This window comes from Curcuma longa, chromosome 20 (assembly GCF_044706935.1).
Source record: "Curcuma longa cultivar G26 ecotype Majalengka, Jawa Barat chromosome 20, ITB_CL_G26_1.1, whole genome shotgun sequence".
In the NCBI taxonomy this organism is placed as follows: domain Eukaryota; kingdom Viridiplantae; phylum Streptophyta; class Magnoliopsida; order Zingiberales; family Zingiberaceae; genus Curcuma; species Curcuma longa.
This window is the reverse complement of record NC_133880.1, coordinates 3,696,231-3,720,751: the sequence shown is the minus strand read 5'-3', so window position 1 is coordinate 3,720,751 and position 24,521 is coordinate 3,696,231. Positions and strand designations below refer to the sequence as shown.

At 35.5% G+C, this 24,521-nt stretch overlaps 4 protein-coding genes across 8 annotated transcripts; 2 read left to right on the top strand and 2 right to left on the bottom strand.

Moving 5' to 3' along the window:
• Window positions 1–968: 968 nt before the first annotated feature.
• On the bottom strand, window positions 969–10,806 carry LOC141813825 (chaperone protein dnaJ 10-like). 5 transcript variants are annotated; one of them, XM_074701812.1, is made up of 11 exons: window positions 10,727–10,789; window positions 10,540–10,656; window positions 9,989–10,094; window positions 9,456–9,515; window positions 9,119–9,201; window positions 8,815–8,980; window positions 3,919–4,048; window positions 3,503–3,661; window positions 3,267–3,430; window positions 3,015–3,095; window positions 969–1,302 (listed from the first exon to the last, which is right to left on the bottom strand). In XM_074701812.1, exons 3-11 carry the CDS (start codon window positions 10,073–10,075, stop codon window positions 1,219–1,221), a joined length of 1,014 nt encoding a protein of 337 aa, XP_074557913.1. In that variant the 5' UTR covers window positions 10,076–10,094; window positions 10,540–10,656; window positions 10,727–10,789; the 3' UTR covers window positions 969–1,218. The 5 variants fall into 5 exon arrangements, with proteins under 5 accessions (XP_074557913.1, XP_074557915.1, XP_074557914.1 ...); XM_074701814.1 differs by having other exon boundaries at window positions 9,989–10,090; XM_074701813.1 differs by lacking the exon at window positions 10,540–10,656 and having other exon boundaries at window positions 10,727–10,806.
• Window positions 10,807–12,530: 1,724 nt separating this feature from the next.
• On the bottom strand, window positions 12,531–14,350 carry LOC141813895 (bidirectional sugar transporter SWEET2a-like). Its single transcript, XM_074701894.1, has 6 exons — window positions 14,308–14,350; window positions 14,189–14,225; window positions 13,891–14,104; window positions 12,942–13,100; window positions 12,729–12,848; window positions 12,531–12,636 (listed from the first exon to the last, which is right to left on the bottom strand). Exons 1-6 carry the CDS (start codon window positions 14,348–14,350, stop codon window positions 12,532–12,534), a joined length of 678 nt encoding a protein of 225 aa, XP_074557995.1. The 3' UTR covers window position 12,531.
• Window positions 14,351–15,036: 686 nt separating this feature from the next.
• LOC141813737 (OBERON-like protein) lies at window positions 15,037–20,716 on the top strand. Its single transcript, XM_074701720.1, has 3 exons — window positions 15,037–15,132; window positions 17,492–18,690; window positions 19,947–20,716. Exons 2-3 carry the CDS (start codon window positions 17,523–17,525, stop codon window positions 20,537–20,539), a joined length of 1,761 nt encoding a protein of 586 aa, XP_074557821.1. The 5' UTR covers window positions 15,037–15,132; window positions 17,492–17,522; the 3' UTR covers window positions 20,540–20,716.
• A 420-nt stretch (window positions 20,717–21,136) lies between these two features.
• Window positions 21,137–23,957, top strand: LOC141813851 (uncharacterized). Its single transcript, XM_074701842.1, has 3 exons — window positions 21,137–21,265; window positions 22,948–23,104; window positions 23,807–23,957. The coding sequence occupies exons 1-3, from the start codon at window positions 21,263–21,265 to the stop codon at window positions 23,851–23,853; spliced, it is 207 nt and encodes a 68-aa protein (XP_074557943.1). The 5' UTR covers window positions 21,137–21,262; the 3' UTR covers window positions 23,854–23,957.
• The last annotated feature ends 564 nt before the right edge of the window (window positions 23,958–24,521 follow it).

Genomic DNA, 24,521 nt, shown 5'->3' with positions numbered 1-24,521 from the left:
CTTCACCATCTAGTTTATACGTGTAAAATGGCAACTCTTGACGATCAACATTTAGTTCACTTGACCATTCAACTTACATGATTCTAAGAGGATAGTACTATTGTTGGTTAGGCACTGGATTTTTCTCCAATCCTAAACCTAAGATGCAGTTAATGCAAAGATTTTTCTCCAATAGAATGATAAACCTAAGATGCAGTTCGATGCATCCTAAAATTTTGCCACTCCTAGGAGGACAACTATGTATTTTTTTGATTTACTTTGATAGTCAGCGTAAAAAATTTTAAATTTTTATAAAATCAGATTGATCTTAAGATTTAATCGATTCAAAAAATCAGATGAATTATAAAAAAAAAGAAAAAGAAGATAGTATTATCTATGATTTAAAATTTCAAGATATTATTCTAATACATTATCAAAATTCCATACTATTCAAAACTGAGACGATGTCTTCTGCGTCAAGTAGCTTATCATATTAATACTCAATACCCCTTCACACGTTAAAATTTAGATTATATTATTTTTTTATAATTTATCTTGGTATAGAACAATATCCAAATTATAGCATTCCAAATAAAAACAAACAATAAACTAAATTATATAATTTTTTTCCCCTTTCCCTTCATCACTTTAGTTCTTCCATCTCCAATTATCATCAGGACCATACATCCGAAACGTTGACATGACACCGAAAATAATATCATTCCGATCAATGATCAAAACATCTGCACCACTCAGAGATTTCAAACCCTAATATTACCTTTGGAGAGTGTCAACGTTAACCACATGACTCCTCCGTTCAGACTCAGCAGCAACCTGTGACAAATTATATCGCAGAAACCACATGAAGAAGTCCAAATTAGCCATATAATTAGTTTCTTGGTGCTAATATTCTTGACTTAAACAAGTGAATATAGAAGGAACTTGTGAATTTAAATCTACAGACGGCTAGTTCTCAATAATCAGTCCTCTGGACAAGGGTAAGGAAAAGGAAACCACCAAACAAGCAACGTGTCTTACACAAGGTAAATTATCTTTGTGCTGCTGTCAAATCCCTCATCGAATATGCAAACATGTTATCATGCCAATAGAGATGGCCCACAAACTTAATAGAGGTTATGGAGTACAATTGGGCATTATCAACCAATGAGCTCCTTACACACTACAATATGGATTTCCTTCACCAATCGACAGAGCAATTTGGCACGGAAGTCTGAAATGCTAATTGCTTTTTTGTCTAAAGATATTGCAGGTGCTAGTCTCCACACGAAGGCTACTTTCCCTTCTACAGTTATCTTTTGCACCCTGATATAGATCAGAATAAGACTGCAGTTAGACAAACTTCATGGCAGAGATCACCACAAAAGGCACTGGCGTAATAGAGATTTTAGATTTCAGAGACGTGTTTGTGTTATAAGATGTATTGTTGATCTGTCATATCATAGCAAAATCACAGTAATCAAAATATAAGAAATTAAAAACAATGTAAAATCAAAGTCAACCTACTTTTGTTAAAATAATACTCGATTTATTTCTGCTATTCACTTGCACAATTTAGAACAATTAGAAGCTTCTAATAATTTCATTTTGTTTGAATTAATATTGATGCATATTGTACTATTTCTAAACCGAATTTAACATATTTATTTGACAAAAAAATCTTATATATTATCTGACACAATATAATTCCTTATATTGATAACCCCTTAATTAGATAACATCTGAATCTTAAACTTCCCATGCAAACTCTCTTATATATCACATCAACTTTTTCTTAATCTTCTCTCCATCCAACCTCCTTTCTCTATTCATCAAGGAAGAACTTCCTTCTGAATGGCTTAGAATGACTATTTTATTTCAGATATTTCTTTTGTTCTTTTATTATTCTAGATTTATATTTCAGTACATGGCTTCTTATTTGTTCCTATCATTCCAATCATTGCGGGACAACTTGTATTGCATTTATATATTTGTTATTGTAATATGGCCTTCAAAGAAATAAATTGTTTCAACAATACCTGGTGCAGATTTGGAGATGTTCTCTAAATTTATATTATAGTTTCATACATTATTTCATATTGTTATTAAATATTTAAGGATGAATATTTTCAGGAGGTTATTAGTTTACTTCCAATACCATGAAAAGCTACATTTTAGATTTTGTTCCAGAGTATTTTGTTACCTATGCATGACTAATGACTAAATTACTTTACAACATTATGTTTGTTAGGAAATTTTAGAAAATGATGATTGATATCTTATCGAAGATTAGAGTTGCATGTCTTAATGTCACTCCTATTATTTAAAATATTGAGCCTTCATTTCCAATTCTGCCACCAGCAACTGGATGAATTTAAATGAAATTCCATTATGCAATGCGTTGGAGAAATTATACTTACAGCTAAGATATGAGTGAAAGAACAAATATCGGGTGAAATGACCAATGAGATTGTAAGGATGTCTCCTTCAAAGTAAACATGATTACAAAATAAGGGAACGAATAAAGAAAGCAATTTGATCTGCTCCAATGAAAACAATATCAGCCTGTCCTAAGGCATCTGGGAATCCTGCCCCATCACTAAGATGAGGGGAATTGAATGAAGAAATATAACTTGCAAGCAAGATAGAGCAGGAAAGAGATAACAATTTAATGTCCCACCCCACTTTTTCCACATAAAATCTAAAGAAAAATTAAATATATTAAAGTTTATGTTGTATACTTTATGTAAATTATGTTGCCCAGCTAACTTGCCCTACTCAAGATTCAGATAGGATGGGAAGATAATGCACCGCACCTCATCTTGCCCTACTTCTTATGTATTATGCAGGATTGGATAGGATGCGCCACAATCAATTTCGTATTTAAAAACAAAAATATTGAAATCAAGAAAATCACATGTTCAAACTCCATCACATTCAATTTTATTTTGTTATTTACTTCATCTAATTCACAGTACCTAAAAACTAGAGATCAACAGTATATCTAGAATGAAATAGTTCTCAGTAAGCTCCCTTACCTGGAAAATTGTTCCCAACTTCTTCAATGCTTTGGCTCGTAACTTCAGAACATCCTTTGAAACAGTATTGTCTCTTAGAACCTGAATTCAATCAAGCATTTAATTATTCTCGTAAAAAAATCTAAAGCACGTTCTGGCACTTCCAATTATCTCACCAAAACACTAGATGAATATAGGAATTTATAATATCTAGTTTTATCCTTATGCCAATGCAGTACAATGTGAGCCATGACTTATAAGTACAGTGCTTACTGCCTGACAGACGTGTGAAAGAGTGGACTCTATGTCAAGCACATTAATTTTCCACAAAGAGCTAAGCATTGCGTCTTTTTTCTCTTCCATGATTTTCATGAGGTTCTCAGCATCCTGTGATTCTCTTTTCACCCCTTCTTGAAGCTGGATAAGTTCCACTGCCCCTAAAATGAGAAAGAATGGAAATGTCAAAACTCATGGAAAGGAAAAAAAGATGTAGAAAATCACGCGAATACCTGATGCTGCATTAACTTGTGATTTTACATGGTGACCCTTATCTCTTACCCATTCAGCTATAAATGGCACGCCCATGTATCGCTTGCTCTTTCCAATTTCTCTAGCAGCTTGTCTAGCATATATATAACCAATAGTGTGGAGCATAGGCTCCCCAAAAGCTACAAAATAAATATTTCATTTTAGCAGGTGGCAATTTGATAAAGAAAAGGCTAATCAATACTGATAACAATAGTGCAATACCAGATGCAGTTTCAAAATTTATTTTGACTGTCTTAGTTATTTGCTGATCAAAAGATTGTAGAACATTGAGGATAACACCACTCACAACCACATTTTTCCCCCAGTGAATAGGTATTATGGACTTTTACAATGATTAAAAAAATAGAGAGAAATAATGAGGTAAATGAGCATTCACCAGCTTGGGATAGACGACTTGCTTCAGAGTTCGCCCAATTCACAAATTCATTTTCTTGTCCTGACACATACAGATGAAGACGATCTTTCAGAGTTTGGATTAGTTTCTGTTCTCTTTCTCTTTGTAGTTCCTGCACTTTGATACATAGAAATTATCACAATATAGTTATGTTGAACCAACACAGCTCCTTATTAAACTAGAAAAGCTCCTTGTAGGTGAAGTATAAATAGCGTACAACATGACAGAGAGCTTGCATCTATATTCTTAGATCATACACATTAGAGAACCAATACAAATTTTGAAGTAACGAAATGCATTCGTGAGAAATTGAGTCTTAATGATTAGGACTTGCAATTGAATATGACATGCCAGCAAATCAATCTTCATCGTCCAGTACTATGATGAGATAAATGTCCCTACTCATTTCCAGTGCATGTCTATTGTTCTGTGGTAATTGCTTCCACTCAGATTTGGATGGCCATAAAGCATCATATGATAGTTATTTAAAATACCGAAGCTACATATCACTCTTCCAATAAACTAGTATAAAATGGTGAATAAAACTTTAATGAGATAGTCTAATAGATGTAAATCAAACAAAATCTAGAAAAAGGAATGTAAAAGAAAAAGTTTCAAATAAAGATAATATAAGGAAAAAAAGATGAGAAAGCAATGATTTCCATATTGCTCTTCATATTACTCATGGCACAGTAAAGCTGTAGCTGCTAATAACAGGGTTAGTTGAAAAGTAGTACGTGTGAGTTTGCATCTGCTTGTTCAGCAAGTTTACAAATCAGCTCCCAGAGTCGCATGTACAAGTATACATGATAGCAATAAGCTTATCAAATATGAGCTAGAGAGAAATAGCAAGGTAAAGAAAATCATGTTGCCAAGAGAGGCCAAAAACAATCTGAGAACGCATAAAGAAAAAAGTGACAAGGGAAGAGAAACTTGTTGTGAAGATGATATAACCTAATGTTTCATTTATTCTTTTCCTATAAGTAACAAAGGATACAGTGCTTTTTTGTCTCCTTATCATGCAAGACAAGCAATGTCAGCAGCGGCATGGTCCCTGTGAGTTCTCTCTACTGTTTTGTCCTCCCAGTACTTGCAAGTCATTTCATTAGCTGACTAATGCCCTATTCACCTGAAGAATGGATGAAGAAAAGGATGGATTGCATGAGAGTCAAGACACTTTCCTTGGTTTACTTGGCGTAAAATTAAGGAAAGCACAGATCAATTTGGATCCCTTTTTTCATCCACTCAAATCTGGCAGAACAAACTTTCTTTCCTTCCTCCTGTACCAAATACGACAACCCAGCAGCTCTCATTCTAAATCCAGCGACCAACCACCCAGACCGGTCTCCAGTGAGCCAACAGCAAGCAAGCTCGCAGCCAGCCCGGCCGCAAGTTTCTCCTCTCTTTTCCCTCTTCTCCCTTCCCTTTCCTCCATTCCTCCTCACCTCTTACTCTCTTTCTTTCCTTTCCTTTTCCATTGATCTTTTTCCACCCGTGATCCTTTTCCCTCCTCTATCCACCCTCCAAAGTAAACAAAGCCTAAGAGAGAAAGCATATGCTTCAAGTTTGTGGCATATCTGATAAAATTCAATATAGGAATGTGTACAAATAAGAAATAGGACTTTGATATGCATATACAGGGAACAACAATTAACTTCAAGAAGTTATTTTAACTAAAGCCTACTAATTGGTTCCTTTTGCAATGCTAAATTTATCATTTTTCTTTGCCATTGTTTTGATAGTCTTTATTGAGGTTTTTCTTTGATATTTCCTTATAACAGTTACACCAAAAGGGCATATCTAAGTATTGATCTTTCTTGAAATTGACTATTGGAGCCAAATTGAGATGAAATTGACTGAAGCAAGTTGATAGACATGAAATATTGAATTATTGTTATAAAAAGAACTTACTAGATTATATGTATTGAATCAACCATTACCCCATATAACAAATAACTAATGTAGGACTAAAACTACTCAACGTGTAATTATATTCATAGCTCTAGTTTTTAATAACTCTTAACCCTCCCTATCAAGCAAGAGACAAATTGTGATATATGTCCACCAAAAGGGCATATCTAAGTATTGATCTTTCTTGAAATTGACTACTGGAGCCAAATTGAGATGAAATTGACTGAAGCAAGTTGATAGACATGAAATATTGAATTATTGTTATAAAAAGAACTTACTATTGTATTGATATTACCCCATATAACAAATAACTAATGTCTACAACTACTTGTAACATATACTTGCAAGAGACAAATTGTGATATGTCCATCTTGTAACATATACTTGTAAAAAATCATATAGAAATTTAAACAAGGCACTTGACAAGGATGTAGACCAAGACACTATACAAGTGCATTGGCTTGAAAATGCCAGGTTCTAGTTTGAAAGAGCTCAGGGGTGGAATTGAGATATATTTGAGGATGAAGTTAGTGACAGTCTTCAAAAAACACTTGAGATGGGCCAATATCAGGAGAAAGACCGGGTAATAATCCATACTACAAGAGATAAAGGTGTCATAGAGGAGACAAAAATTTGATATACTTGAGAGAGAGGATACTGGAAGAGAGACAATGACGAATCTGTGTTTTCAAAGTCACAACCAAAATGGATGGCAGTGAAACAAGTGTTTTTGGATACCTGCAATTACTTGACCCATTTTAATGAGTTTGGGTACCCATAACTAGCTAATCCATCTAATCATTTCATGCCTGTTAAACCGGTTATGTTTGGGTGAAATAGTAGATATCCAACACAATAATGGAATGTGTTTAGGTTTGGATATCCATGTATATGTATATTAATTATACATATCTTAGACTTAATAGGTATTATGACTTTATCAGGTATACAACTATTAGAGCTTGACTTACGTGTCTCTTACATATCTTTAGTAGATATTTTGTTTATAAAAGATTGGATCAGTTACTTTTAGAAGTCTAATTTGTTATTATTTTGATTATTGGTGGTCCCATGATGTGTTAAAGTGGGTCTTGTCAGGCAGGGACAGGAGCGATCATAGGATAAAGGATAGAATAGTATCTATAATGGGAATGGGAGGGTTATAGGTTTGGGTAACGGCAACATTAGAGGATACTAAATTGCCAAACATTTTCCTCTAAGAGAGGGAGAAGGTGTCATAAAATTTGACACCACCTTTAAGAGAAGAGTGATATTGCAAAGGATGAACAATAACTAATCTCATCTTAAATTATTCACACAAGACGTGAGAGGTTTTGAAATAGAATCTAATGGTGCAATTTAATGAAAGTGGAAAACTTGAAGACTACATGCTTCAGATCTTTCACCCCTTGTAATCCACTACTTGCTTCTTTTATAGTATGGCCTTCTCTTATTTGTAATTTTTTAGATCTAACTGCCCCTTTTTATAGCCTCCCTCTTTCTTTCATTTCTTTTCTTAAAATTGTTTTTTCTCTCTTTCTATGAATCATTCACCACAATTTCTTTTTAAAACAGGTAGGCATCTAGCATGGACCTAGATCTGACAAGGTCAAGATACAGCAGCATGTATTGTTTGCTTTAGGTTTAAGAGCAACAATTGGCATTTGTTTGGGAGGAGGGGTTGATGCAGATTTACAGTGTGCAAGCTCCTCCATTGACAAGATGGTTGAGCTTACTATAAAGGAAAGGGACTAGCATACCAACAGGCGATATTATTAGCAAGGATGAAAAGAGAGGACAGTATTGTATTGCGACCTGCGAAGGGAAGAGGGCTTGCAAAATCTTTGATGGTAGCACTAGATGCATATCTTTTGGCAGAGTCCCACCGGCAAATGTTTATTGCTACTCAGAGATATTTGAGTGTACTTTTTCTCAAACTCGTCTATGGTTCCCACAGCTCATCCTCTTTGAATTTCTTGAGCCTCTTCCCACAGGAGAGGGCAGCAGCAATTTCATAGTGGCAATAGAGCATAATGGATACATCAGTGGTGGTAGTCTTGAAGGCAATTGGAGGGTCACTTTGATGAATACGCTTCTTGTCAATGTTGGTGAGAGTGTAGCAGGCCTTTGTAGGGAGGAAGTAAAGAGACAAATCCAATGGCAGTCTGAAGTTTGAAGCCAGGGAATGGTAAACTGGCTGGCTATGTATATGTGAGGATTGGCCTCCCCGATTACTATAGATTGACTACAGTAAGTGAGAGAGATAGGTTGTTGTGAACCTGTGGAAATATGCAATAGGAGGTAGGACATAAAAATAGGATTTCACAAAGAGAGGGTAGTGAAAATTAGGGTTCTTACAAGATTAAAACGCCCAACACTGTCTTTGCATCACATTGCTAGGACAAGATTAAAAGCCTCCCCCAACAGTGTCATTATACAAATTCGACCCTCTGACCTTTGTCTGAAAAGTCTTCTGAATATAACTCACTTACCACTAGATCAAGCAGCTATTAGTGGAGAATCTGCTAAGTTGAGAGGATTATTTTATTTAAAGATAACCATTTCAACATATATAAAGTTGTAGATCGTAACATCATATCACAAATATCCTATATGGGACTAGTCATATTCATCATGTAATTATAATTCTAATAATAGTTATGACTCAGTATTTTGAACAGAACATATTATAGATGTATGACCCTACAACATCAAGAAGAAGAAGAAAATTACACCTTAGAACCTGGTTAGCACAACGGATGATTAGTCAAACTCAAATCCACCACATGCAACACTGGATTTTTACAAATGAGCTAAGCTTAGAAATTAAGTTCTTCAGCAACATTGCCTATAACTTCATACATCAATTCTCAAGGGCATGCAGACGTGCAAGAATGTAGAGGCAGCATGATTCTATCAGAGTTCTCTAACTAGGTAATTCAGGGATTGCTGAAATACTAACTATACCTTAATTCTCTCTTGCACTCGTTGTCTTCTGTTGTCTGAAATATTTGATTCTTCTTCTGCTTCTACAGAAGCAATGGTTGCTAAAGCCAGTTGTCCAATATAATCCTCAAAGAAATCACTTCCAAACATCATTCCAAAGACAGTACCAGGATCTACCATGGAATCTCTGACATATTAAAGTTATTAGCATATAAGTAACTGGACAAAATAAAACAATGTCATTAGTAGGACCATTAATTCAGCCAAAATGCCAATGCTATCTCAGTGAAGATTCATCGTATGAAAATCCTTTCTATGAACTTACTGGAGAAAACCTTCCTTTCCGTGCTTGTCATACTCTTCACGCTTCACAGGATCACTCAAGACTTGATAAGCCTCGCCAAGTATCTTCAAATAGAATATTATTTTAATAAGACAGGAAACACAAGGAATTATAAATCTTAAATTTATTAGTATAGTTATATATGTTTCCATTTGCAAATTGCAATAAATTGTGGATTGCAAATTGCAAGGCGTATTTTTTGATCAAATAAAACATAGATTATAAAAAGAGACTATTTCTTTTTGTACATATTAAAAAATATTCGTGTAGAAAATTAGGTAATTGTGCCACTATTTTAGGAACAATCAATAGGAAGCACCTGAAAGTTATGAGCAGCTTGTGGATCTCCGGGATTTTTATCAGGGTGCACCAATCTTGCCTAAAGATAAAGAGACCAAATCAGCAATTTAAAAGGTCAAAATCTTCATAGTGACGTCAAATGTTTAACTAGATGAGACAAACTGAAATATATTGCTAGGACGGATCTGACCATTAATTTAAGCATCATATGGTAAAAGTGATTGTGGGTTCAGGATTTTCAATTGATACAAATGAGCAAGTAATCATTCCAATCCACTGACAATTAAAGTTCAACAAAATCTTCTTAACTATATGCGAATTATCAAGAATAGAACGTCATTATTATTACAAGTTTAATACTTTTACATCAGTTTGAACCTGTAAAGGGTTCAACTTGAAGAACTCATGAATGACTCGCTTTTATTATTGGGAACTACTGAACTTGTCCAGAGGATTTTCTTACTGTTCTGAGGCGGAAATAAGTGTCTTTTACAATAATATGGGAAAAAGAATGACTCAAATATATCTTCATCAGAGGAATCTTCTATTTACCTTGAGGTAATAGGCCTTCTTGATCTCAGAAGCAGACGCGTCTACGCTAACACCCAATATATCATAGTACTCGGTAGATTTCACCATGATTCCTAATTACACCTATCTGCAACACAGAGTTCAAATCATTAAATTGTGCAGCTAGTTATTCTCAACACAGGTTGTCAGTGGAACAAATCAATCAGTGGTACAGATATACATACAAACACACAAAAAGAGAAGCAGCAAATGGCATTTCCCACATTATTGTGGAAGGCAGTTAAGTTTTAGATCAGTAAGAAGCATTTTTCCTAATAAATTTATATCTTCGAAAAAGAAGAATATATATCACCATCAACGTAGGACACGGATCGAGGAGATATGATGGCACCAAGAATAAGCCCGCACAGGATAATAAGCAAATAATAAAAGCCTTTACTTGTCCCCAAAGGAAAATAGTGAGCAGAACAAAACCTTTTTTTTTTGTTTTGGAAAGAGAATAGGGAAAGAGGTAAGGGAAAATAGAAGAAAAAATCAAAGCACTAACAGAGAACACTACCTTCGATTCTTACCTCAAAGGGAAATTTCAAAAGGGGCGAAAGAGAAGGGAAGCAACAGGATCTAGGTGGGTTTGACTGAAACCAGAACAAATCGACGAAGCTTCGACGGCGAAGAGAGGATCAAACCGTCTGCTTTCGGGGGAGATTAAGCAACACGATAGAACAAGCGAAAAGAATGGCGAATCGGAGGAGCTAGCACCTGTCGATGCGGAGGCCACAGTAGAAGCGCCGGTGGAGCCGTACGAAGTGACCCGGAGCTCGGGGTGAGATAACAGTGGCGAGGGCCGATATATTACAAACTCGGGAAGACGATACAAAGCCGCCCGCTAGTATATCGCCCGTTACAAGCTGAATGATTGGAAATCGGGGGGAAAGTCCATTTAGCACCCCAAAGATTGCATAATTTTCAGAATGCCCTTAAAAAATTTTAAGGAAAATTAAGTATTTGCAAATAAGTTTACAATTATTTACAAATCAATTTGTAGGATCAAAGCTATATAACATTAAGGTGTGAGATACATTTAATTACGTCATGGGGCCGACCATGTGAGACCACTAAGGTGGCGAATTCCACCTTTGCAGAAGAAAAGATATATTTAATTACCCTTTTTTTTAATTGATATCAAATATCCAACTTACATTGATCAACAGGATAAATCAAAAAGTGCTTATAGTAGGTGACTCATCAATCTAGTATCTTAGGTCAACTATTCATTAAAGAAAATTCATCCATTACTTTATCAAATTGAGACTCAATTCTTAGATATCGAAAAATTAATAAGACGTACTACCGCTATACTATTATCTAACACTACAAGAAATTCATGAAATAGCGACGGAATTAGCGACGGAATTTAAATTCCGTCGCTAATTATCTATAAAGAGACATAGATATAATCATATAGTATGTTAAATCATTTAGGTAAGGTCATATTTTCCTCTGTTATGGTCAACTGTAACTTTTTAATTTACCTTTTTATATATAATAGTGGGACCACTGGAGTGACAGATTTCATCTTTTACTAAAGTTAAGTCATTTAGACTCACTTATTTTGTATATTTGACTCATTGAGTCTTATTTTGTATATTTGACTCATTGAGTTTAACTCTTTGAATATATTATTTGATGATCTCTCCTTAACTTATCTACTCAACTCAACTAAGTGAACTGTTTGTTCAATTTTATCAACTAAACAGGGCAAAAGACAAAGGGCATCCCAAATAAAAATAAAATCAAATCAAATGGACGTCCCTTTCAAAAAAAAAAAGTCAAAAACACTTCACTAAATATTTTATTTTTAAAATACTCTTTATTTTAACATTGTTATTGTTATAGTGATTATCAATAATTGTTATAATATATAAAAATTATTAAATAGTTGCTATAATATTATTTCATATTTCACTTTCAATATTATTATGGCAATTATAATTAATTATCATAATGTGTAAAAATTATTCTATAACGGCTACAACATATAATACATAATACAATATTATTGTAGTATTATAATAACTACTTAATAATTTCTACAACTATTCTAAAGTGATTTTAATGAATTAATAAAATTTAAATAATTTTCATCATATTGATAACAAATATTTTGACATAATAATATTCAAAATTTAAATTTAAAACTTAACTATAAAGTATAGAAATTACCAAGTAACTATTACAATAGGAAAAATTATCTATTTCAGTTTAATCAAATTAAATCGTAAATATATTATAACAGCTACTTAATAACTGCTACAACAACACTAAAAAAAATATTTTCAAAATAAAACATCTAATAAGACATCCTTCTGATTTTTTTTTAATCCACGATTTAATAAATCTAGAACGTCCTTTTGATTTTTTTTCCCCAATAAACAATTTAAATATAGAGACTAATGTATCAAAGATTTAAAAGTTTGTAAGAAAACATCAAAGAATAAACAAACACTTATTTGATTCCTCGATCAAAAAATATTGCAAAAAAAATTTAATGGACATTATTTTTATCAAGACAACAATGGCAAAGTCACCCCCTCTCTAGATTTCTTGTTGTAATAGCCATACAACAACAATTGCACAACCCCAAGGAGAGTTCCAATCCCATTTGGAATCTATGATGAAATAAAATCAAATTCATAATCTAATTTAATTATGGAAAAAAAATTTTAAAAAAAAATTAAAAGAATGAAATGATTAATCTTACATATATGAAGAAGTCATGCAATAGCATCCCATATGTAAAGAAAGACACGCTCATCAAGAAGGTGGCAAGGGATAAGTAGAATGGCATGAACTCCACACTCTTAGTCCTGATCACCAAATTCTGAAACGCACAAAATGGGTGAGGAGCATGGTTAGGGATTTCATAATTGCGAACGAGTCGATGAAGTAGGGTTAGATAGGTGTGCGGGCATACGATGATGAACAAGGGAGAAGCAAACATGGAGATGAGTGAAGCCACACTCAAGTATCCAACAAAGGTTTTCCGGTTTGGAGGGTCGAAGAACTCCAAGCTCGCGTAAACAATGGCGATAAAAGTGCATAGGACTCCAATGAGCATTGCTATCATTCTCCTCTGCACGATCAAACGAAAACAAGACTAAGAATTAGTATTTTATCATAGACACCGAGATAATACCCTCTTATGTAGTAGTCAATTACAACTTTTTGATTTATCTCCTCGTAAATGATCTTAGAACCGATCGTATAGGACTGTTAAGATAACAAATTATGTCTTTTACCGAAATATTTTATCATGGACATATTCAGAAATTAGAAATGGACTCAACTTTGGATATGAAAGAAATGAGCTTTAATGAGCTAAATAAAAAATTTACACTTCTTTAATTATACTATTAAAAAAATATAAGTAAACACTTTAAACAATATTAAATTTAACTAATTAAAAGATTGGAATATTATGCGCAACTTAACTACAATATTTTTTTAATAATAAAACAATAATATATTAGTTCATGATTAGTATCTAATTATCTATATTAATATCAAATTTTTTATAAAAAGAATAATTTTTAAAATTTTCAAACATTTATTATTTTTTAATGTTAAAATATCTCTTAAGATTTTTTTATTTTGTTTAAATTTATATTTAACAATTTAAATGTTTATGAACAAGTTTGAGCTTCAAATTAATAAAAAAACACATTCAAATGAATAAACTTAAGTAATTCATTAAAATAAAAAATAAATCAATACCTATACGCTTAAAGCATGTTAATGTCTATGATTAAATTTTAAATAAATAAAGAAGCAAATTAATCAAATATACTTCAAAATAAAAAAAAACAATCAAACAAGCTTAATAAAAGAACTAAACAAGAATTAAGCTTAAATTAAACTAGAACCTTTCGGTCCCGGTCGGCGTAGATAATGAAGAGGCCGACGTAGGCTAACTGGAAGACGGCGCCGGCGGAGTTGACGGTGGCGACGAGCACGACGCCGCCGACGCACGGCAGCCCGTACCACATGCAGATCAAGCAGTTCATCAGCGAGTAGACGTAGGGCGACCCCGAGAACTGCTGCGTCGACTCGTCGCCGACGATCCTCCTAAACGTCGGCCTGAACGGATCATCCAGTAAACATTAATCAACATAATATCGCAGCAAACCAAATGAACTCCCCTCCTCCTCCTCGATTACTCACACCGGCGACACGAACAGAACGAAGGCGAACAAGTTTCCTGGGAATACAAAAATTAATCGCCGTCAGGACGCAAATCTTCAAGCAAGTAATCGATCCTCAAAAACCGATCGCCCACCCACCTGCGATTCCAGCTGCGAAGGTGGAAGCAGAGTACTGATCCATCGCTGAAACCTTCTTTTCTTCTTCTTCTTCTCTTTCCCTCAATCTTCTAGGCCTCCGCCTCCTTGTTCTTATCGCCTTATTAATACATTATTTTTAATCACTCCTTAAACTCACTTATGCTCTGCACCGTTTAAACCCTCCCCTTAATTAACTTTTTGAATTAGGTAATTAAAGTGACAAGATAGGATGATGGTACTTTTATCCGTAATTATACATTTTTATTTATTATTATTTTTATTTAATATCTATATGACCTCACTTACATATGATGGGCGGTACCATCAAGATGAGCCAGAAACTTAAATTATTTTTAAAAAAAAGATTGAATTGAAGGCCAATATTTTTGTTAATATAAAATTAGCTGAATAATATAAAATTGTATTAGAATTTTATTTAATTTTCTATTGTTTATATTCTTGTTGAATTGAATCGTCGGATTGAGTTATTGCACCGCGGGCGGCGGTCCAGCCCGACCGGTCCGGATTTTTATTTAGAAAAATTATTTGGTCACTACAATGACGGATACCGAAAGCCACCCAAAGAATCCTCACCGTTCGTGTATTCCATTCTCGGCGAGCGAAGGCTGGGTGTGATTATCGGGTATTCGTTTCGAGTGCACGAAATACTGCGCATTTACTAATTCTGAGTCCAGCGCGTTTATTTTCAACCCTGGCGGCTATCCGAGTCCCGTGCCTCATCGCCGACGCCGGCTCGCCCTCGATCTCTCCTCCAGATCTCCAGTTTTTGTAGATCTCTCCGTTAATCCTTCCGGCGAGAATATGGTGAGCCTCCGATATGAGCTTTGATTTTAATTCGTCTTCTCTTCAGATTATTCTTAGGGGTCCGCGATTTTTGTTGGGGGTTTTTTCGTCAGTTCAATTTTATTTCTCATTTTCTCGAATGGATCTGTTCGATTCAGTTGCTCGTGCTGTTTGCTTCGAAGTTTCCAATGGAAATTTCATGCTAATGTTTAGGGATTAGCTATCTGTTGATATTGCACGGGAATTTGTAGATCTGATTCTTTTTTGTAGCACGAGGTAATTATTTTTCCGAGGGAGATCTGCTCGGGTGCGATCTGCTCGCTTGCCTTGTTCTTTGAAATAATTTTTTAGGAATAATAGTCCGTACGTACTTGGGTTGATTGAGAAAAAAAATTCCGATGAACCTATTACTTGCTCGATCTAATATATCAGAAGGTAGGATTTTTTTTTCCTGGACGCAATTTCTCTTCGTCATCGATATATTATCAAAAAGGGAAGAAATTAAAGTAATTGGCAAACTTATGTTATCAGTTTGCTGTAATTGATTATGGCGTTGAAATATTGACTCCTAAAATTATGGCATTGAAATATTAGGTATAATCCAGTGGATCTCCAGTGATGGCAACATAAAATGAAGCTTCTTAGATCATACTTCTCGACTTGCCCATAAAACAAATTAATAAATAGAGGAAATGACGGAAAAGCAGTAGAAAACTTGTGTTTGGGTTGCTCCCTATAGATAGGGAATAACAGAAAACTGTTACCGTTGGGTATGGATTAAAGGGGAAAAAAAACTGAAAGAAAATGTAACTTCCTAATTTTAATGACAGAGCGCTAATTAATTTATGCCTTTTAATTTTTTAAATGCACAATAATTGTCTACTCCTTTTGTTTGTCATATGCATCCATTTATTATAAAAGTTGATGCATTATTTTTCAGTTTCCTGTTTTGGTCTCTCTCTGACTTTACTTCTGTTTTGGACGAAGTATTTGATATTTATCTCTTGATTCGAATAGAGAAAAAGGGACTAGAATTCCGAAGGTTTTGATGTAGGCGCTCATTACTAAATCAATCCTTTTTTTTCCTCCAGTTTTGCTCTCTGCACTACTTGTATAATCAGGGTCTAATTCCAATAAAAAAATTGCCAAACTAATTTAGTAATAAATAAGGGAAATTAAGTTCCTGTTTACTTCTGCAAAATAGGAAACAAAGAAATAAGATCATAAATTCCACCTGTTTACTTGGAGAGAAATAACGACTAGGAAGGAATTCAATTCCATCCATCGCCTCTATTCATTTTTTGCCAAATGGAAATGGAAGAAAATGAATTTTAAGCATCTAAAAAAGACAAATGAATGTGATATTAATCAATGCCATCCAGGTAAACAGGATTAATGGAAGTGAGTGTAACAATACATTCTATTTTCCTTCTAAGTGCAACAGCATAGCTCAAAGTGCAAAATATGATCTTGCTCCTCAATCCCCTTTTTGTTCTCCTCCTTTGCTGAACTTTTCTCATGTTTCGGTTGACCTTGTCCTCACATGAGGCTTCTTGTCGCTTGTTCAAAATTTCAGCCTATGGTATGCAATCTTGTTGGGGGTTACCCAATTGTGTTTGATGGTGGAATAATTGTGTCCTTATGATTTTAGATTTATTGCATGTTTATTTCTTGCCATAAAGATAACCATGCCAAATTCAGAGTGAACATTTGATTGTACTGATTTATGGAGCAAGATCAGATTTTTGCGCTTTGTGCTATGTTGTTTCACTTAAGAGGGGAGGAAATAGAAGAAAAATGGAACATAGTATTGCACTCTCTTCCATTATTCCTGTTTGCCTGGATGACATTGATTAATATCACATATTCATTTGTCTTTTTTAGCTGCATAAATTTCATTTCCTTCCATTTTCGTTTGGTGACAATGAGATATAGGAATTGGATGGAATTAAATTCCTTCCTACTCCCTACCGCCTTCCAAGTAAACAAGTTTATGTTCTTATTTATTTTGTGTCGAAGGGAAGCCTTGGCGCAACGGTAAAATTGCTGTCATGTAACCTAGAGATCACGGGTTCAAGTTTTGAAAACATTCTCTTGCAAAGCAAGATAAGGTTGCGTACAATACCCTTCCCCGGGACCTTTATTGGTAGGAGTTTCATGCATCAGGCTGAATTTTTATTTCTATTGTGCCCTTTTTTTCGCACAAGTAAACACGATAGAAAATTTGGGATTTTGCAGTGGGTTGTATTTTTTCCTTCCTCTCCTTTTTTTGCACACATGGTTTTTTAATCTTTCCAGATTTGATCATTTGTTCTGTAATTTATTTCTTAGCTTTAGAAATTGTGTGCACTTGTGATGATCAAGTTTTTCAATGTCACAGGTAAGGTTATAGAAGAAAGCTAGTAATTGAGATGGGTACCTCTTCTGGTGCGAATCACCACCATCCTCAGCATCCCCACCAACCATCATTAGCTATGCTACCTCCTCGCCAGCATTTAAGGTCAACAATGCTACAGGCATCTCTCTCTTTGGCTTCATCTGACCCAGTGGCATCACCTGACACCCTGGAGCCAGGATCAAATTCTGACCAAGTGCAAGACTCGCCTACTGAGAGTGCAAGTTCTCGTGAGACCTGGCCCGTTGAGACAAACCGTTCTGATGCGATGGCAGGGAATAAAGTTGACAAGGAAAAGGAAGGAGAAAATGAAGTGGCGGAACAACAGGAGGTTCATAGGATGACGAATGCAAATAGGTTATCTCTCCATGAAGTTGCTCGTGACAGGGTTGATGTTGTTGCTGAAAAAATGAAAGGTATGCCAGATGAGCTTCTTGAGGAGCTTAAGAGTGAGCTCCGGTTGATCCTTGAGGGTGCAGGAGGGTCTCATCATATAGAAGAGTTTCTGTATCTCCAGAAGCTTGTCCAGGGTAGAGTTGACCTGAACGCCAAGTCCCTCGCTGTTACGCATCACGCACAACTGGAAATTCTTGTGGCAATTAATACAGGCATTCAGGCTTTTTTGCATCCAAGTGTCAGCCTACCACAGAGTAGTCTCATTGAAGTTTTCTTGTATAAGAGGTGCAGGAACATTGCTTGTCAAAATGCTCTCCCTGCAGACGATTGTAGCTGTGAGATATGCACCAGCCGGAATGGGTTCTGCAATCTCTGTATGTGTGTCATTTGCAACAAGTTTGATTTTGAGGTAAATACATGCCGTTGGATTGGCTGTGATACATGCACTCATTGGACCCACACAGATTGTGCCATGAGAGTTGGACAAATTGGAACAGGTCAATCTATTAAGAGTGGAGGAGGCCATACTGAGATGCTTTTCAGGTGTCAAGCATGCCACAGAACATCTGAGTTGTTAGGGTGGGTTAAAGATGTGTTCCAACAGTGCACCCCTGCATGGGACCGAGAGGCCCTGATACGAGAAATAGATTTCGTTTGCAAGATTTTTCACTTAAGTCAGGATCCTAAAGGAAGGAAACTGTCCCGGAAGTTTAGTGAACTCATAGAAAAACTGAAAAGTGGAACGCCTGAGTCCATGGTTTGCAGAATGCTCCTGCACTTTTTTCAAGGTATAGATAAGAATTATCATGTTTAACACATTAAATTTAACCTTCAAATTTCACTTGTTCTTTGATGACTTTAGCTTTCGTGTTAGATTAGTACTGCTTTGAAATATCTTTTTTGATCCATATGTTATGCCTCACTGATTTTTCCATTTGCCTCGTATATTATGCCATTCTGAATGCATTTTTCTTAGTGATAATGTAATTAAGTTTGTGAGTTAATTTTACTAGTTTTTGGTATAAAGATTCTAATAGATCTTTTGCTATATCCCGACACTCAAGAAAATTAGTTTGCCCTGTATTTTTTCTTTAGTAAGGTGCATGGGTGCTTATTCTTTCATGTGTTGCACCCTGCTCCCTAGTTAACTCAACTCTAAAGAACGTTAGCTGACATGAGGTCGAAGAGACTTTCATGTGATGCACACCTAGTTAATTCTGAGTAACTTTTAGCTGACATGAGGTAAAAGATCATTTATGTGAAGATAATTTGAACTTCTATAGCATACTGCAAATATATTCTTTCAGATGTTCGGGGACACGTTTCAGAAAGGCTTTTAGGAGAAATGCTAACTTGTTAATTGAATGAAAAAGAGGTTGATACCTTCTTATTTAACATCACATTTCTGAATGACTAAACTGTTCAAAATTCTATATAATTTCAAGTGAAGTGATCCATGTCAGAAAATGCACCGCTGGCTCATCACAATCCCAACTATCTCACTAAGCATTGTGAGCCATCAACTACCAACTCCAGTAAGCATTACAGCAAGTAGGCCAGTCTTCACTCTGCCATTAATATCATTGTTGCTGCAGCTATCAACTGTAAATCTAGGCTGAAAGAGATAGCTTTGTAAACATTTCAGATATGAAATTCTGTCAAATGGTCTCTATTCAAACTTCCAGATTAGAAGTTTGTGCATATCCTAAAACTTATTGTTGCACTATACACAGCAAAATTTTGCCTAGGTGTTTGGCACATCACTTGTTAGAATTTTTTTTATATGAGCTGAATGGGAATGGCAATATCTGACATATAGTGTGGGCGACAGAGTTTCAGATATCCCACATGCAAATGGCTGAGATAAATGAAGAGTCCAAGTAACATTAGTGCTTATTAATCTCCATTTTTACTTGGTTGTAAGCACTATAAGGAGTTTGTGGACTTCTGAGTATAGCTCATGCATTTATCTGGTCATACTTGTTTCCCTAATATACCTCATGTGTTCTACTGGTTTGAGGGTATTTTTTTTTTGTCTGAACAGAGCTCGAAATAGATTTGATAAAAAATCCAGAGAATGAAGAGGTTGGACGTCTGATTTCTCCACAAGAGGCTTGCAATAAAATCGCCGAGGTTGTCCAAGAAGCTGTCAAAAAGATGGAGATGGTTGCCGAGGAAAAGATGCGTATGTTCAAGCGCGCTCGTCTAGCTCTTGAGAGCTGCGATCGTGAGCTAGAGGACAAGGCTAGAGAAGTTCAAGAGCTACAACTGGAGAGACAGAGGAAGAAGCAGCAGGTGGAGGAACTGGAGAGCATAATCAGGCTGAAACAGGCAGAGGCCGAGATGTTCCAGCTTAAAGCGACCGAGGCAAAGCAGGAAGCTGAGAGACTACAAAGCATCGCAATGTCCAAGTCGGAGAAGGCCGAGCAGGATTATGCAAGTATGTACCTGAAACGTCGTCTGGAGGAAGCCGAAGCTGAAAAACAGTACATCTACGAAAAGATAAAGCATCAAGAGAGCCAGAGGCCGCCACAGGGAAGCAGCAGTGGCGGCGAGCAGATACTAAACAAAATTCAGGACTTGCTGAAGAATATGTATAGTGTGACAGCAAATACTGAAGGGCAACAATCAAAATGATCTACTGCTGTCTGCCTACAACTTGTTCTAATCCTATAGTGTGATGAAGGTAATTAGACTGTCATAAAGGTGCTTTTAGCTTATCAACTGGATATTAGTACCTCCCGTGAACTAATCTTGTAATGACTAAGGTAGATTATGTTTGTTTGGTGAATGTAGTCTGTTCTAAATATTAAATAGTAGAAACATCAATCTAAAACTTGGGAAATGAAGAGAAAGGATGAAAGAGATACATTCACGGATGCTTTGAAGTCTTAAATGAAAAAAAAAATCAATCAAAAAACTATGAAGAATTTTGTGACAATTCAAACTCGGAGTATCATTATAAAATTATTTAAAGGTCAAAGGTTTATTCTAAAAGTGAATTTAAATGAATAAATAAAAAAAATTCTATTAGAAATTTATTTGTTTTTTAATTAACTATATTTCTTGTTGAATTAAATAGGATTGAAGTATTACACCGAAAAAGGATACCAAAATCCACTCAAACAATCCTCACCGTTCATATATTCCAGTCTCGGCGATCGAGTTACCGAAGGCCGGGTGTGGTGTGCGGGTTTTCCTTGCGAGTGCCCAAAGAACGCTCATTGACTGATTCCGGGTCCGGCGCGTTTATTTCAACCCTGGCAGCGATCCGAGCAACGTGCCTTATCGGCGACGTCGGCTCGACCTCGATCTCTCCTCCGGATCTCCAGTTTTGTAGATCTCTCCGTTCATCTGAATATGGTAAGCCTCCGATATGAGCTTTGATTTGAATTCTCCTTCTCTTCAGATTCTTCGTAGGCCTCTGCGATTTTGTGGGGTTTTTTCGTCAGTTCAATTGCTTTTCTTCCTTTTCTCGAATGGATCTGTTCGATTCAATTATTCACGCTGTTCGCCTCGAAGTTTCCAATGGAAATTTTGTGTTGATGTCCAAATATTAGCTCTCTGCTGATATTGCATGGGAATTTGTAGATCTGATCCTTTTTCTGTAGCATGAGGTAATTATTTTTCCGAGGGATGTCTGCTCGGTTGCGATCTGTTCGCTTGCCTTGTTCTTTGAAATTATTTTTTTAGGAATAAGAGTTTGTACGTACTGTGAGTTGATTGAGAAAGGAAACTCTGATAAACCTGCTGCTTCTTAACGCATAAGTTAATGCTCGATCTAATATATCAGAAGGTAGATTTTTTTTTCTGGATGCAATTTCTCTTCGTTATCGATATACTATCAAAAAAGTAAAAAGAGAATAGTAATTGTCAAACTTATATTTTATCAGTTTGCTGTGATTGATTCTAGCGTTGAAATGTTCATTCCTAAAATTATGGCATTGAATTATTCAAATGCATATTAGAAGCTATATAATCCAGTGGATCTCCAGTGATAGCAGCATAAAATGAAGTTTCTTAGATCATACATCCGAGTTGCCCATAAAACAAATTAATAAATAGAGGACATAATGGAGAAAAGCAATAGAAAACTTATTTGGGTTGCTCCCTATATATAACAGCACAAAACTGTTAACATTGGACATGGATTAAAGAAAAAAAACTTTTTTTCCTAATTTTAATGTTTGGTGCAAGAGCTCTAATTGCTTTTAGTCCTTTAATTTTTTAAATGGACAACAATTTTCTACACCATTTCTTTCTCACATGCAATCACTGATTGTAAAAGTTGATACATTATCTTTTTCAGTTTCATGTTTTGATGACGAAGTACTTGATAGTTATCTGTTGTTTCAAATAGAGGAAAAGGGACTGGGATTCCAAGGTTTGATGTAGCCAGTTTTTTTTAATGACAACTTAAGATGAGTAACTCCCAATAATTTGGGTTTTCCTAATTCTTAAGGGTGCCTCATTACTAAATCAATCATGTTTTTCTCCAGTTTTGCTCCCTACAGTACTTATATAATAAGAGTCTAATTTCAATTCGTATAAAAAAATTGCCAAACTAATTTAGTAATAAATGAGGGAAATGAAGTTTTTCTTCCCTGTTTCTCCAAGATTCAGACACGAGTTGAGATTTAATTTCTGAAAATTCATTCTGGTATAGCTTGTTTGGAATCAATTCCTGTTGGAAAAGAATTCTAATGCCAATGATTATCTTTGGAGTTGAGAAAATGAGAATAAAAATCCCATTATTTTGGAACACTAGATCATGAATCTAACCTGCATTATATTATAGTCTGTCTTTTTTTTTCACCAAACACACATGCATAAAAGAAGAATAGAATTCCAATTGTATAAATTGATGGTCTCAAATAAGTTATTGGTTTCTTTTGAGGAGTTTGATATGCAATTCAATCAGAATACTGTGTAATAGTCTTTCTACTCTTAGAATCTATTTAATGGCTGGAATGTGGATCTCTCTGGAATGGTGTGAATGTGGATGGTTCTCTATATGATGATACCTTTGATTCCTTCATTTGCAGACAACATCAAGGCGCGTCGCCGAGAGGAAGGTAGCAAAGTTTCAGAAAAATATAACAAAGAGGGGATCTGTACCTGAGACAACAGTGAAAAAGGGAAATGACTACCCTGTTGGGCCCATTGTCCTGGGATTCTTCATCTTTGTTGTCATCGGATCATGTAAGACATCCTGACCTCATCTCCTCAATGATTGAGTTTGGATTGTAGGGTATAATAGTTCAAACAAAAACATGAGAAATAGTGCAAGCATAGATTTGTCTCTTTTATGCATGCAAGGGCACGTTATCTTTTGAAGGAGCAATCAAAATCTTCTTGCACTCCCCATCGTTTGATGAATAAGCTTTAAGTATACAGATATCTTATTGAAATTAGCTGACGTTCGATTCGGAAATTCAAAGGGAATCATAGTGTTTGCAACTTCACAGAAGCACTGGTTTAGTTTTTCTGTTACATTGAAGGACGAGTGATGCCTGTGGATAAATAGGGATGCCCATATAATTCATTAACTCGCATGAGACTCTGTATGTTTTGCTTCGCATCACCCTACCCGATATACAACCGTTCTCGTTCAGCATCTTCTCAGCATCACACACTAAATTTCTCCAGCGAGTAACATTGTATGATTTTCCTTCCTTTTATCCTCCCCCTCTTGTTTTTTCTATCCAAGTAACCTCACCCTTAATTTTGACAAAAAGATCACTAATCTTCCCTAGTCTTTCATCCTAATCTTCAACTGAACGTAAGACTAAATTACTTTGTTGGAAATTTAGGAGGGAGAGAGGCACATTACGCTTATGTTTTGTCATACTTCTACTGACTTTGTTAACGGCCTCTAAATTTTTTACCTTTTTGTGGTTGCAGCTCTATTTCAGATTATTAGGACTGCCACCAGTGGAGGGGTGGCGTAGACCAGAATTGAAGGACAATTGTTACAACTCAAGGCTACTGCTCTGTAACTTTATGACACTCATTTAAACCTGGTAACTAAATCAATGCAGATGTTTTGAATGTATTTGCGTACTGTCTCTAGATCCTATTGTTTGCAAATTGAACATTTTAGTTTTCCAGACCACAAAAGGCCTTTTTTTGCCCTAAAAAAATATTTTTACCTTGATGGAATCTGGATGGAATCAGCATAAATTCCCCCACAGCCGCAATTTATCCACATTTTATTCTACCGGAAGCATTGCAGCAAACCATGCAAGTTCTGCAGTTTCTTAGAAGGATATCAAATACTTAACTGTTAATAAACTTAGCTCTTAATGGACATTCCAGGATCCCACCTGTTATAGGTCTGTATGAATCTGGCTCAGAGAGTCAAGATCCGATCTAAAAAAAAAAAAAAGGACATCTCAAACAAAAAATATAATTTTAGGGTTGACTGACTTAGTCCTACACCCTGACTCGGCCGCTCTGGCCTTGTATTCCACTCAATCCAGGAGCGCGTGCTCGACTCGGGAGGCAGTTCAGGTCTGGGTCAAATATCAAACTCGACCTTAGACTTAGTTCGGAATTTCACACCCGGCCTCTCTCAAGGCTTGATTTCGATCTTATACTTGACTCCGAGCTCCGACTC